Genomic DNA, 12,242 nt, shown 5'->3' with positions numbered 1-12,242 from the left:
CCCCCTGGTGTAAAGCTCCCTGGAGCAAAGTGTGTCGAAACCTACGCACCAGCGCCGCCTGTAACAAGCCTCCCAGCCTACAGCTCTGTCAAAACAAATCATCTGCTCCAATCTTTCACTCTCCCCACAGAAAATACACTCCACCCCTACAGATGGATCATGCTGTGCCATGTCTGTTAGCCACGACGGCCCCGTGAATAACCCTCCGCTGTAGATCAGCAGTACATTTCTCTATGGGAGGTTTATACAGGGAGTGCTAGCATCCACTCACACAACAGTTAGGCCACCCAACAGCCGAGAGAGAGAGAGAGAGAGAGAGAGAGAGTGAGAGAGAGGGAGAGAAAGAGAGATGCGGACAAAAGATGGGGCAAGGAGGGCTACATACAGATTGGGTGGTAACACTTTATTTTCCAGATCCGCAATTTCCTAATACTTTCTTAGAAAGGAGTTGATATGTAACTGTTCATTTCTGTCCTGGAAAGAACCATAACATTATGTACTAATTATAGGGAAAAGTTGATAAGTACCTGGTAATTTTCAAGTAAGAACCATGAAATGAGGGAGAGAGAGAGAGAGAGACAGCAGTGTGTTTTCCAGTAAACTGTGTCTGAACCATTTGAAATCCATCCTAGATGCGGTGAACAAATCAAATTTGTTGGCCGCGAATGAAAGTGAATTCAGTTAAAGGGGCGGGTATATGCTGAGCGTGACCTTGTGTCATGGACAGACAGAGGAAGAATCATAATAGGAAATATAAAGCGGTCACAGAGGGAAAGAGGAAACATCCTCTGTCTGGGTGAGGAGGGCCTAATAGACAACGACTCCCCTAATCCTCTCCCTCCGAGGCGTCTGTCAGATCAATAGACGTGTTTGTGTTTTAACCAAGTCCTCCTCCCTCTCTTGTCGGAGCAAGGATTACTTCACCTCACCTGATCTGATCCTCCATTATTGACTCAAACACAAAAGATCTGGATGACGTGAATGAAATGCTTCAGGATTGGTTTGTTCTATAAAGGCAAAGAAACTTGACTTAATCACATGCTCCAGCGTGAGCACTTATCTTTTCATTTGGCTGTTTGCATGAAGCAGCTGAAATGAAAAAAACACATGGATTTAGTGTTTTTTAGGCAACATGCCTGTGTATCCAAGCTGCTCAAAATAGGATACAGGCCAGCTCCCCAAACCAAGCAATGAAAATAAGACGCTTCTTTGTTCCATTATAAATAGCAACGCAGAGATGATTTGGGGACCTTGGCCTGGAGTAGTATTGTGTAAACTGAAGAAAAAAAAACCTGGCTCAATGGTTTGGAGCTCAATTCAGACCAAAAGCTTTCAGGTAACAGTCAATTCTAAATTAGGAACACCAGCGTTTAGTCAATGAAGGGCCGAGGAGGCAGACAGCAGGTCAATATCAGATCAAATATTTACTCAACAACTTGTGCAGCATGAGTACATCAGGCTGCACAAGTTGTACAGAGCAGTTTGTGGTCTCATATAGGGACTTCTGACTAATCCTGACTCCTTGAACATTGACATACACACTAAAACAAGATGCAAGTCAACTGAGAGAGACAAGTTTGACCCATCTGAAACTGTAGGTTGCTTCACTGACACAGGTTTTCTTTAAGACAGTTTATGACAATTTAAGACCTTCCTATGCCTGACCATATCAATACAACCTCTCAGTGTGGAACCTATAAAGGAAAGTTGACAATGTAATATCTCCATGCTGAAAGAGGCCAGTGAGAGAAACATTTAGAGGATCAGTTACATCTTGATTTATATTCCTACCCTGTGGTGTGGGTTGGACTGAGGCCCGGCATGTTCCTACCTCTTCCCCAGATGAGGAGACGGGTCTGGAGGTACATCAGGTCACCCGCCCCCCAGGCTTCAACGCCAACCGGCGCCGCAGCCGAGCCGTACTCTACCACCTGTCAGGACACCTGCAGAAACAAGACAAGAGCAAGCTCAAGATCAACAATGTGAGTTTATCTATATTTATCTACATCGGTTTATCTATTTGAAACAATGTGGCGCTATTCTGAAGATACCGGTAAACTGGTAATGGCTAGTCTCAGGTATCAACTTAAAGGTCAGGAACTACAGTTGGTGCATATATTTGAAGTAATAGAATTCTTGTTTCACACACACACACACACACACACACACAGTCTTACTTATGTCACTTTTGGGGTATTTACATAGACTTACATTCATTTCCTGGAGTCTTACCCTAACCATAACCATGTTCACTACTTGCCTAAACCTAACCCTTACCCTAACCTTAACCTAACCCTAACCTTAACCACTGACCCAAAAATCAGCTTTTTACCAATTGGGGACACGGCTTTTGTCCCCAATTGCACAAGCCGTCCCCAATCAACTGGTCTTAAGTCTGGTTTGTGTCCCTGAAAGTGACTTAAGTCATACCCACACACACACACACACACTAGAGGACAGCTTGACCATCAGACCTTGTCACAAGGACAGTGTGACATGAGAAGAATCAAATAATTAACCCCTGAATGAAATATGCACACACATGCACACAGCCTCTTGCTAGCACGCATGCAAACACACACACATACCTACACCCCGCTTCAACACCTCCCCACACCAACACACACCACTTTCTCCCTCAGGGACGGTGATCATAGGATTATCACTGTAAACTGCGTTGCTGAGATTTCACCAGGGGGATTAGGAGGAAGCTATTAGCTCAGGTACACCGATCAATACTGTCCATAAGAAGTAGGCAGCAGGTCCACAGAACCCGGGTCAAAGGATCAGGCCAGCCATGCACAATTTGTGCATGCACCATAAGCCTGCTGCAGTACAGTGACTCGCACACACAGTGACAGATGGTATGAAGGTCACCGGGAATGTGCACACTCCTGTTTGACTTTGGGGTAAAACAGCTCTGCATTTAGCTGATCTCTGCAGTAAAACATGCAGACCTATGCAGTTTGTAAGTGTGTAAGTGTGTACGTGTGATGCTTAAGTGCATTCTACAAGTGTAATGTATTCAGTGTAATGTATTCACTGATAATGTACATTTGTGCAAGTAGATATGTTATAAATGCTTGAACATTTGTTTATGTTAGTTTCACTCGGGGTTTAATTCTATTGATACTGGATTGGAATGGAACTGGATTCTTCTCATGTCACACACTGTCCTAGTGGCAAAGTCTGACGGCTCGGTTGTCTTCCAGTGTGTATGTGTGTGTCTTGCAGAGAGAGAAAGAAATGCAGAAAGTGAAAGAACAAAAAGTGAGAAAGAGAGAGTGGTGTTAACATCTGTATCCCTGTCATCCAATCCAGAACATGTTCGGGGAGAAGCCTCCAATTCCGGAGTACAAGGTAGCAGCCATTCAGAAGTCACGCTTCATCCTGCTCCACTATGGAACCTTCAAGGCGGGCTGGGATTGGCTGATCCTGCTGGCCACCTTCTACGTGGCGGTCACTGTGCCCTATAACGTGTGTTTCACGGTGGTGGGGGGGCGGGACGAGGGGAGCAGTACCGCCCCGCGGAACCCGCCCAGCGTCAGTGACATCCTCGTAGAGATCTTGTTTATGTTAGGTGAGAGAGCGTATTGTGTTATTAATCTTCATGGTGCTCTTTCCCTAAAGAGTTCTGCTATGAGACGGTTTAAATCCAGAGCCAGTTAACTGCCTTTCATGATAAAGACACACCAGCACGCAGCTCAGCACACACACAAGCCATTGACTCCTGTTGACATTTATTTTAGTGCTTTCATAATTTCAATTTTGCCTGCAGTCAGGCACTGCGTAATGTTAGCTGAGGGAGAATGGGGCTAACTACAGTAATTAACGAGACTTAATAGTAATGATCGGTTATTTGTTCATCATTGAATTACCAGCCTCTGGTGGGAAGTCAGTCAAACAGCATACAGTAAGTCCCTATCTGACAGGCTCATCAAAAAAGTTTCAATTGGAGTTTTTAATGATGCAAATACAGCAGTGAAGGGATATGAGCCATTCACAATAGACCATTATATCTCATTGTTAACTCATTTCTTAGAAAACAATAAGCCTCTTTGTCCCCGGTCTTGTCCATCTAACTGTAGGAAACTTCTGTGAGTGCTCTTCAATGGACAATTTCCCTTAATGGATTGGAGTGAATACGAGCCCTTCATCAATAAACTTGTGCAATGAAATTATACGAACCACCCGCAGTTAAACGGCTGATTCCTGTCAGTCGATAGCCCATTTGTTACGACTAATAGGCCCGCCTGTTTATCAATATCTTCACTCTGCCCACAATGGTGGATTCAGATGAACCATCTCAGGCTTCCAATGTTCGTTAATTAATTTCTGTTAATTAGCTGCCCATCATCAATGAATTGTATCCAAAGAGTAATGTCCTAATAAAATCAGCAACAGGCAATGGCTGGTTTTAAGTATCAACTGAACAATACAATCTCACAGTTTAGCAACATTGGTTCATATATTTGAAGTAATACATACAATTGTTGGTTTCACCACTGCATCCATGTTTTCAACAACTGATCTTTCACTGTAAGAGAGCTGAAGAAGGTGGTTTAACTCACTCGTCTGGTAGAAAAACCATACTTTGCCTAATTCAAGCTTTTGAATGAGCTCGATCAGTGATGTATGTAATGTAATGTAATCTACCATGCTGAGAGGAAGCCATAGTCCATCCTACTGCAGCATCAGTGACACCTGTCCCACCATGTCGGTAATTCCTGCTGTTTTGTTGTTGTGCTCTGCAGACATAGTGCTGAACTTTCGAACCACCTTTGTGAGCACGTCGGGTCAGGTGGTGTACGACGCCCGCTCCATCTGCGTTCACTACGTCACCACCTGGCTGTTTGTCGACCTCATTGCCGCCCTGCCCTTTGACCTGCTCTACGCTTTCAACGTCAGCGTGGTGAGTCTCCCTCTGTGTGTGTGTGTGTGTGTGTGTGTGTGTGTGTTCATGTGTGGACATGCAGGGGTGCAGCAAGGAATTATTAGGAATTCTGGGCCCCCCTCCACTTTGTTCTGGTCTCCACACCAACATTATTCCATCTATGACAAATATCTGTGTCCTTCCAGCCACAGATCAAACACAACTCCTCACATTCATTTGCTGATCAATTATCTATTCTTTATCTATTATGTCATAACCACATTTTCACCAGTCGTCCCCTGTCTGTCTGTCCCCTGTCATCTGTCTAGGGAGGACAATTTTGTTTTCTGCACAGGAAAAACCTAGCCAAGTTTTATTCCTGCTTGTTCCTTTTTGTTTCAGATAATACAACACAGAAGTTGCTGTATCATATTTTTGAGAACATTTTTTGGGGGGGGATTTCAAACAAACCCTGTTTCAAAACCAGAGCACTGTGAAAGAAAAGTATAAAATACTTGTATATATTTATACACTTGAGGACCACAAAAGGTATTTTATTCCAGACACTTTAGGTTGAGGGTATTCAGTACCCCTATTCCCCTCACTACCACACCCCAGGACAGGTGTATGTGCGTGAACAAAGACAGCAGATAGTGTGCAACAAAACATTCAACTTTACCCACCTTTAAAAATACCTGAGAAAGAAATATGCCGCTATACTCCATCTCCCGCATTCATTTTCCACACTAACAGACTGATGGCAGGGAGCCAAGCTTTGAGAAAATGAATGCATAACAACATAACCTCCCTTGTGGATTTTTTAGATCAACATTTCAACCAAACTGCTATTCATCAGGCAAACAAGTGGCACAGAGCCAAGCTTTCTAAACCGAGCTGATATGAGTGCACATCCTGCGGGTCTAATTCATCAGTACTTCAATGCTCAGAATACTGAAAGATGATAAACTACTGGGTTAAACGACTATACGTAACATGCATGCCAAATGAGTGTTAAGACTCATTTGAGTCTAATTTGCAGTTGAAACATGTTTGATCACATATGAAGAGTTCCGCTCCAAAATTAGATATCTACCATTTGAATAAAAGTCTCACCTATTGTCAAGTACTGTCAACTAGGGTAATTTAAGTCCTTGGTTGACAATATTTGGAGACTGGATCATTCATATCTTAGAGATAATGAATGATGAACTTGAGGTAATCACATGTTTTTGGTTAGATGGCATTTTGGAAAGGAACTCTATGTTTTGAATACAGATTTTTGTGTTTTGCCTGCTGAATGAGGCTGTGTGTGTGAACCGGCATGGTGTGTCTCTATCTGTGCAGTACTTTGGGGTCCACCTGTTGAAGACGGTCCGGCTGCTCCGGCTGCTGCGGCTGCTGCAGAAGCTGGAGCGCTACTCCCAGTACAGCGCTGTGGTCCTGACTCTGCTCATGTCCATGTTCGCCCTGCTGGCCCACTGGATGGCCTGTGTCTGGTACTTCATAGGCCGCAGAGAGATCGAGAGTCCCGGCTCCTGGGATATCGGTTAGTATGCATTTGCTAAAGACTTGAAGGCTTGAAAGACTTGAAATCCCATGTCATGTGAAGTCAGTAAACTGCACACTCAGATCTAAATTTCTTCTACTTAATGGCTGGTGAAGAGGTTCAGCCGTTGTTGGTCAGTCACCCCGGTTGGTCATTGTTGAAATTCTTCACCTCCTGTGTGTGGAGAAGATTTTCTACCAAAATCAATGGTGTCTAGGGATGCTCTTCCCTATTGCAGCCCCACTTAATGATTTAGCCTGATGAGATGGGTGGATTTGTACTTACAAATCCTGTCTAGTGCAGCTTCTACCATTTACACATCTTGTCTTGTTTGTAAGTCTCATTTACGATCACACAGATCTGACTTGAGCAGAATGATGTTAGTGATTAGGTATCCACAGCTCAGGCACAGCAGACAGCCCCCACGTGCCTCTGTTTTCAACACGACCGATGCGTTTAATAAGATGCAATTCTGTTTTTATTCTACAAGCATCTCTCATTGGAAAAGCTCAAATCCTGCGGGTGACAATAAAACCTGGCACACAGTCTAATAAACTTTACAAACAGACATGCAGGCAGTTTCCAAGGGAGCAAACTTTAATCCTTTTGACAGTGAACTGTGGCAAAGATCAACCTTAGACCGTGTGTTGTCGCTCTCTTTCATTTGAACCTACCTAAGGGACACATACACACACACACACACACACACACAAGCTTGTTGCTCTTGGTGCTGAGTCTAATGTTGCAAATAAAGTTGCAAATAAGTCTAATATTACCTCAGCTCAGACACCTGCTCAGACAGACAATATGCAGTATTATATATTGCTGTCATATTTATACCTTTTGTTTCTTGAGTTTCCTAAAAAAATATAAATTTTTATTTAACATTTGCACACACATTCAGTTTTGCAGAGTCCCATAACACCTCTCTCCTTCTCTCTGTATCTCCTATTCTTTCTCTCAATCAATTTGTTTCTCATTCTTACACTCTCACTATACTCTCTCACTGTGTCTCTTTCTCTCTCTCTCTCTCTCTCTATTGATTTGCACCAAGCCACCTCGCATTATCTTTTCAGCAAACCACATAATGAGAGACAGTATCACTCCAGTCAATACATGTCACGGTGGTCCCTCAATTTACTATTCAGACAGACAGTGGGAATCCAGGGGACAAATGAGACAAGTCTGACCTTTCTACAAAATCAGCTATGATTCACTGTGGAGGTCTGATAGCAGCGTGAACATAGTTTGAGCAACTGTGTGTGTGTGTGTGTGTGTGTGTGTGTGTGTGTGTGTATTTACGTATATGTGTGTGTGTGTGTGTGTGTGTGTGTGACTGTCAGCTGGTTCCTTGGGACAGCTACTGAGTCTTTTGTCTGCAGGCCTATCAATAATTCAAGCACAGTGGCGTGCTGGCTGTCCCCTTAAACCCTCATGGAGCTATAGTCACACACACACACACACACACACACACACACACACACACACACATATACGTAAATACACACAGTTACCTTTGTAGAAAGAACTCAGCTCTTTGTTAAAGGCAAGCTCTGTTATTTTGAACTTGACAGAAAAGGAGGATGGAGTAATATTGGACTGGAAAGACTAAAATAAAAAGGGACTTTGGAAAAGGAGTATGCGTTGGAGAGGAGGAAGGTGTAGCATAGGAATAGGAAGTGGCAGATGAAAGAAGACAGTGGAGGAGGATGAGGGTAAAGAGAAGAGGAAAGGGAGACACTGGGAGGAGGAGGAAGGGAGAACGTGGGAGAAGGAAGGAAGAAAGCAGAAAGTGAAGGAGGAGAAGGAAGACAGTGGAAGAAGGACGATGAGGAAAGAAGGCAGTGGGAAGAAGAGGAGGGGAAGGAGGAGGAGGAGGGAGGGAGACAATGAGGACAAGGAAAGGAGACAGTGGGAGGAAGGGAGAGATTGAGAGGAGGAGGAAGTGAGACAGTGGGAGGAGGAGGAGCAGTATCACTCACACAGGTCAGGTACAGGCCATCCCAGGTGGTTTAACTGTATAAAGGCTTTTTGTAACAGAGGTAAACAAACACGACCCCAGCAGTCAGCATTACAGCCCGCTGAGCCGGCATGAGGCTGTTAATTGTAAAATGTGTGTAGTAATCTCTCTCAAGGCCGACAGCAGACAAACACACAAGAGGCTAGTTAAGCCTTCAAAAATCACTTGTTAAGGCGCATGTGGCCTTCTGGAACCAGTTTAACTCTCCCAGTCGCTCACACTGAATTTTAAATTGTCGATTGTTTTTTCCGCGAGAAGTTTGTGGACTAAATATCAAGTGGAGAGGAGAGGAGAGGAGAGGAGAGGAGAGGAGAGGAGAGGAGAGGAGAGGAGAGGAGAGGAGAGGAGAGGGGATCAGGACCACGGACAGAGCCTAAAGTCAGTTCAGTTGGCCTTGGCAGAGGAGGAGAGATCAGCACCATGGACAGAGGCAGAGAGGCTACAGAGGAATGCTGTGTAGCTTCCATTAAAGAGGGAATATAAGGAAGAGTTTACAGCACATAAGAACTTAAGGATGTTCTGTTTGTGTTTCAGAGGAGTCCATAATATATATATTCACAGTACTGTATATATATATACAGTACTATACTGTCGTAAGGCATATGTCAAAGAAATCCATAAAGCGAAGATGCGCCTGTCTTGGCAGAAGAACTCAGCAAAGGCCACATCATGGGCTGCCCCTATTCACTATGTATGAAAGACCAGTATACTGAGGCGTTTCAGGCTGAGCAGACCTAGCTCGTGTCTCCATGGGCATCCTTACACTGATGTGTAGCTTCCTGGCCATGATATAACCCCAAAATCAGCAATTCTCTGTTATCTGTTGCTCCAGTAGAGGCGAATGGAAAATGTAGTTTTTTCTTTCTCTCCATTCACTGCCATTGTATGGTGAAGCAGGTCTGAAAATCACACTTCCAGTGCATAAACGACCGCAAACAAAGCAGATTGTAAATTGGCAAGTAAAAGGTGGGAGACGGGACTTTGACAAAGCAGATTCTGACAAAATAAAAAACAAGTCTATTTACTATTTACAGTTATTGGTAAACGTATTACACAACCCAAGGTACTACCTTCGTCATAGTGCGATACCACTAGGGATGGGACAATATATAAAAATTGTATATATCGCGATACAAAAATGTGACAATACGTATCATGGGGCAGAAAAATGAATCGTGATTTTAGCTCCATTTTATTCTGCTGTAGTAATCGCAAATGAGCCCGCTTGCCCATCACAATTTATTAATACTTTGTACTTTGTAATGACATGTTTAAGTTGTTGTTTGCATTCTAGCTAGCCAGTGCCATCGCTAGAAAGATTTGTGTCTCAGAAATAAACAAAATTCTGCAGTCACACTTTGCTATCATTGAACTTTTAATTATTACATTGTATTGTGGTTGTATCGAATTATGGACCCCATATCGTATTGAATCGTATTGTGAGATAAGCATATCGTCCCATTCCTAGATACTACCATATCATTAATATGAGCACTGGCACAGAGATAGTGGAATCTGGGCAAAGCTTTCCCAAGCATGTATAGACCAGCCTGCCTTCCATGTTCCTTTATGCAATGAACAAGAAAAAAAAATGATTCCCACACACACACCTATCTATGAACACACACACACACACATATTCTCTTGTTCTGGTCTACACTTCCTCGGGATGGCAGAGGTAGAAGTATGTTAATGACAAAGTAATTAGGAAAGCTCTGAGGTGTGAAATCCTCTAATGTTGTTGGTTTAGCTGCTTGACTGGGACTCTGCACACAGCGCTTCTATCACCTCAGCTTGTTTATATTGGCGGGCTGGTCTTACTGTCTGAGAACATCTGCAAACACACACACACACACACACATGCATGCACGCACACGCATGCACGCACACACACAGACTAGGTCAAAGCTGCTTCCCTCAAGTGTGTGATGCTGGAGATCAATGAATGGATGTATCCATGATGTATTATTCATACTCCCGCTCTTACTGTCTTTCTGTCTCTTTTCCTGATTCTGCCTCTCTCCCCTCATCTGTGTTTCACCGCTCCACTGGTCCACTTGCAAACATCGTCTTCCTCTATAATTAATCCGTCCTCTCTCACTTGCTTCTTTCCTTCCCTCCATCCATCCTTCCTTCCTTCCTTTGTTTCCTTCCTTTCTGACTTCCATCTCTCTTTTTCCCTTGATTAATTTGTTCCTTTCTGTCTTGCTTCCTACCTTCCTCCTCCTTTCCTTCCTTTCTTCTTTCTCTCCTTTTTCCTTTCATCCATCCTTTCTCCCATCCTTCCTTCGTTCCATCATTCCTTCCTTCCTTCCTTCCCTCCTAACTTCCTTCCTTCCTTCCTTCCTTCCTTCCTTCCTTCCTTCCTCTGAAGCTGAATCCTTGTCTTGACAGCTGTAAAATTAGCTTCACATAACCCCCTTCAAATAACATCTCTCTCTCTCTCTCTCTCTCTCTCTCTCTCTCTCTCTCTCTCTCTCTCTCTCTCTCCCCCTCAGGTTGGCTCCATGAGCTGGCCAAGCGTCTGGGTACACCTTACTTCCTGTCTCCTCTGACAACAACGCTGGCCCCTGATTCGCTGCCCCCCACTGTAGTCAACGGCCTCTCAGCCAACAGCAGCCAATGGAACGTCTCGGGGTCAGAGGTGGCGGGGCGGGACTCCTGGAACTCCAGCCAATGGAACGGAAGTGTGTCCGGGGGTGTGGCCATGTCGGGGACGGGGGACGGCGGCGGGGGCCTCGGGGTGCTGGGTGGGGGCCCGTCGGGGCGCAGCAGCTACGTGACGTCGCTCTACTTTGCTCTGAGCAGTCTGACCAGTGTGGGATTTGGCAACGTCTCGGCCAACACAGACTCAGAGAAGATATTCTCCATCTGCACCATGCTTATAGGAGGTGAGAAACAAGGAGGTGTGAGTGTGTGTGTGTGTGTGTAGGGGGGTGCTTGTTTATGCTCCCATGTGTGTTAGTGTTTCGTTTCAGGATGTGAATCCCTCTCTCTCTCTCCCGGTCTCTTCAGCTCATTAGCTGGTGCCAGCAGGACATCAACATGCAGCCGAGCGCACTTTGTTCTGTCACTTTTTTCTCTAATTTCTCCTTCCTCCTAATCACAATGAACAACATAAATACTTGCACATATGTATACACAAACCCACACACACACACACGTGCATATGAAGCCATGCATGACCTCAAACTACACCTCCCAGCAGGCCACGCTTCAACATGCAAGAAGTCTCCGTCTCACTTTCTTAACTGAGATGTTTCATTTCAAAATGCTACGTGCTATATAAATGCCATATGCTTTTTGGTTACTGGATGCTCATTGCTCAAAATGTACAAAACATAGATGATTACATCCTCTAGAATGTAACCTTTTTATTGGCAAACATCTTAAGATATCCAATAACTTCAATAAGATCCAGTAACTTCAATAAGATTCAATAGTGGAGTTTTACTTAAATGCCAGCAATCATTTTTTAAAGTGGGCTCAATTAAATCTTTGAAACTTCAAAGTGTAAGGGAAATTTTGTTTTCCAGAAGGGGCTCACAATAGAAACACACAGAATGTTTAATTGTAGTCATGATATTGCAACACACTTTGATGCCATATATTTCTTCATATTTTCCCAGCCTTTTCATGGTACGGATTGCATAACAAAACAAAGTAATAATTAGTTGGTCAGACTTTTAATACTTTTTAAGGACATGATAAATGTGTTGGAAACACAAAATGTGCTGCTTGTTCAAACTCTAAATGCCAGCAGCTGTATTTACTTTAGCTGGTGCTGATCCTTGATGAAGTGA

The 12,242-nt window shown here is 43.9% G+C and overlaps 1 protein-coding gene across 1 annotated transcript in view; it reads left to right on the top strand.

Annotated features, from left to right (window-relative positions):
* Positions 1 to 12,242, top strand: part of kcnh3 (potassium voltage-gated channel, subfamily H (eag-related), member 3) — a 100,415-nt gene that overhangs the window by 70,248 nt on the left and 17,925 nt on the right. Inside the window, exons 4-8 of the mRNA XM_071526328.1 lie at positions 1,843 to 1,982; positions 3,322 to 3,580; positions 4,755 to 4,912; positions 6,218 to 6,419; positions 10,938 to 11,330. Of these exons, the coding sequence (XP_071382429.1) occupies positions 1,843 to 1,982; positions 3,322 to 3,580; positions 4,755 to 4,912; positions 6,218 to 6,419; positions 10,938 to 11,330 (1,152 nt within the window). The remainder of the gene's footprint in view (positions 1 to 1,842; positions 1,983 to 3,321; positions 3,581 to 4,754; positions 4,913 to 6,217; positions 6,420 to 10,937; positions 11,331 to 12,242) is intronic.

Source organism: Centroberyx affinis, unplaced genomic scaffold, assembly GCF_046629955.1.
Source record: "Centroberyx affinis isolate AG114_WGS23_722 - 3 ecotype Tasmania unplaced genomic scaffold, CSIRO-AGI_Caff_v1 ptg001400l_1, whole genome shotgun sequence".
Lineage (NCBI taxonomy): Eukaryota > Metazoa > Chordata > Actinopteri > Beryciformes > Berycidae > Centroberyx > Centroberyx affinis.
Note: the sequence above shows the minus strand (reverse complement) of the source record. Positions and strands in the feature narration are given on the sequence as shown.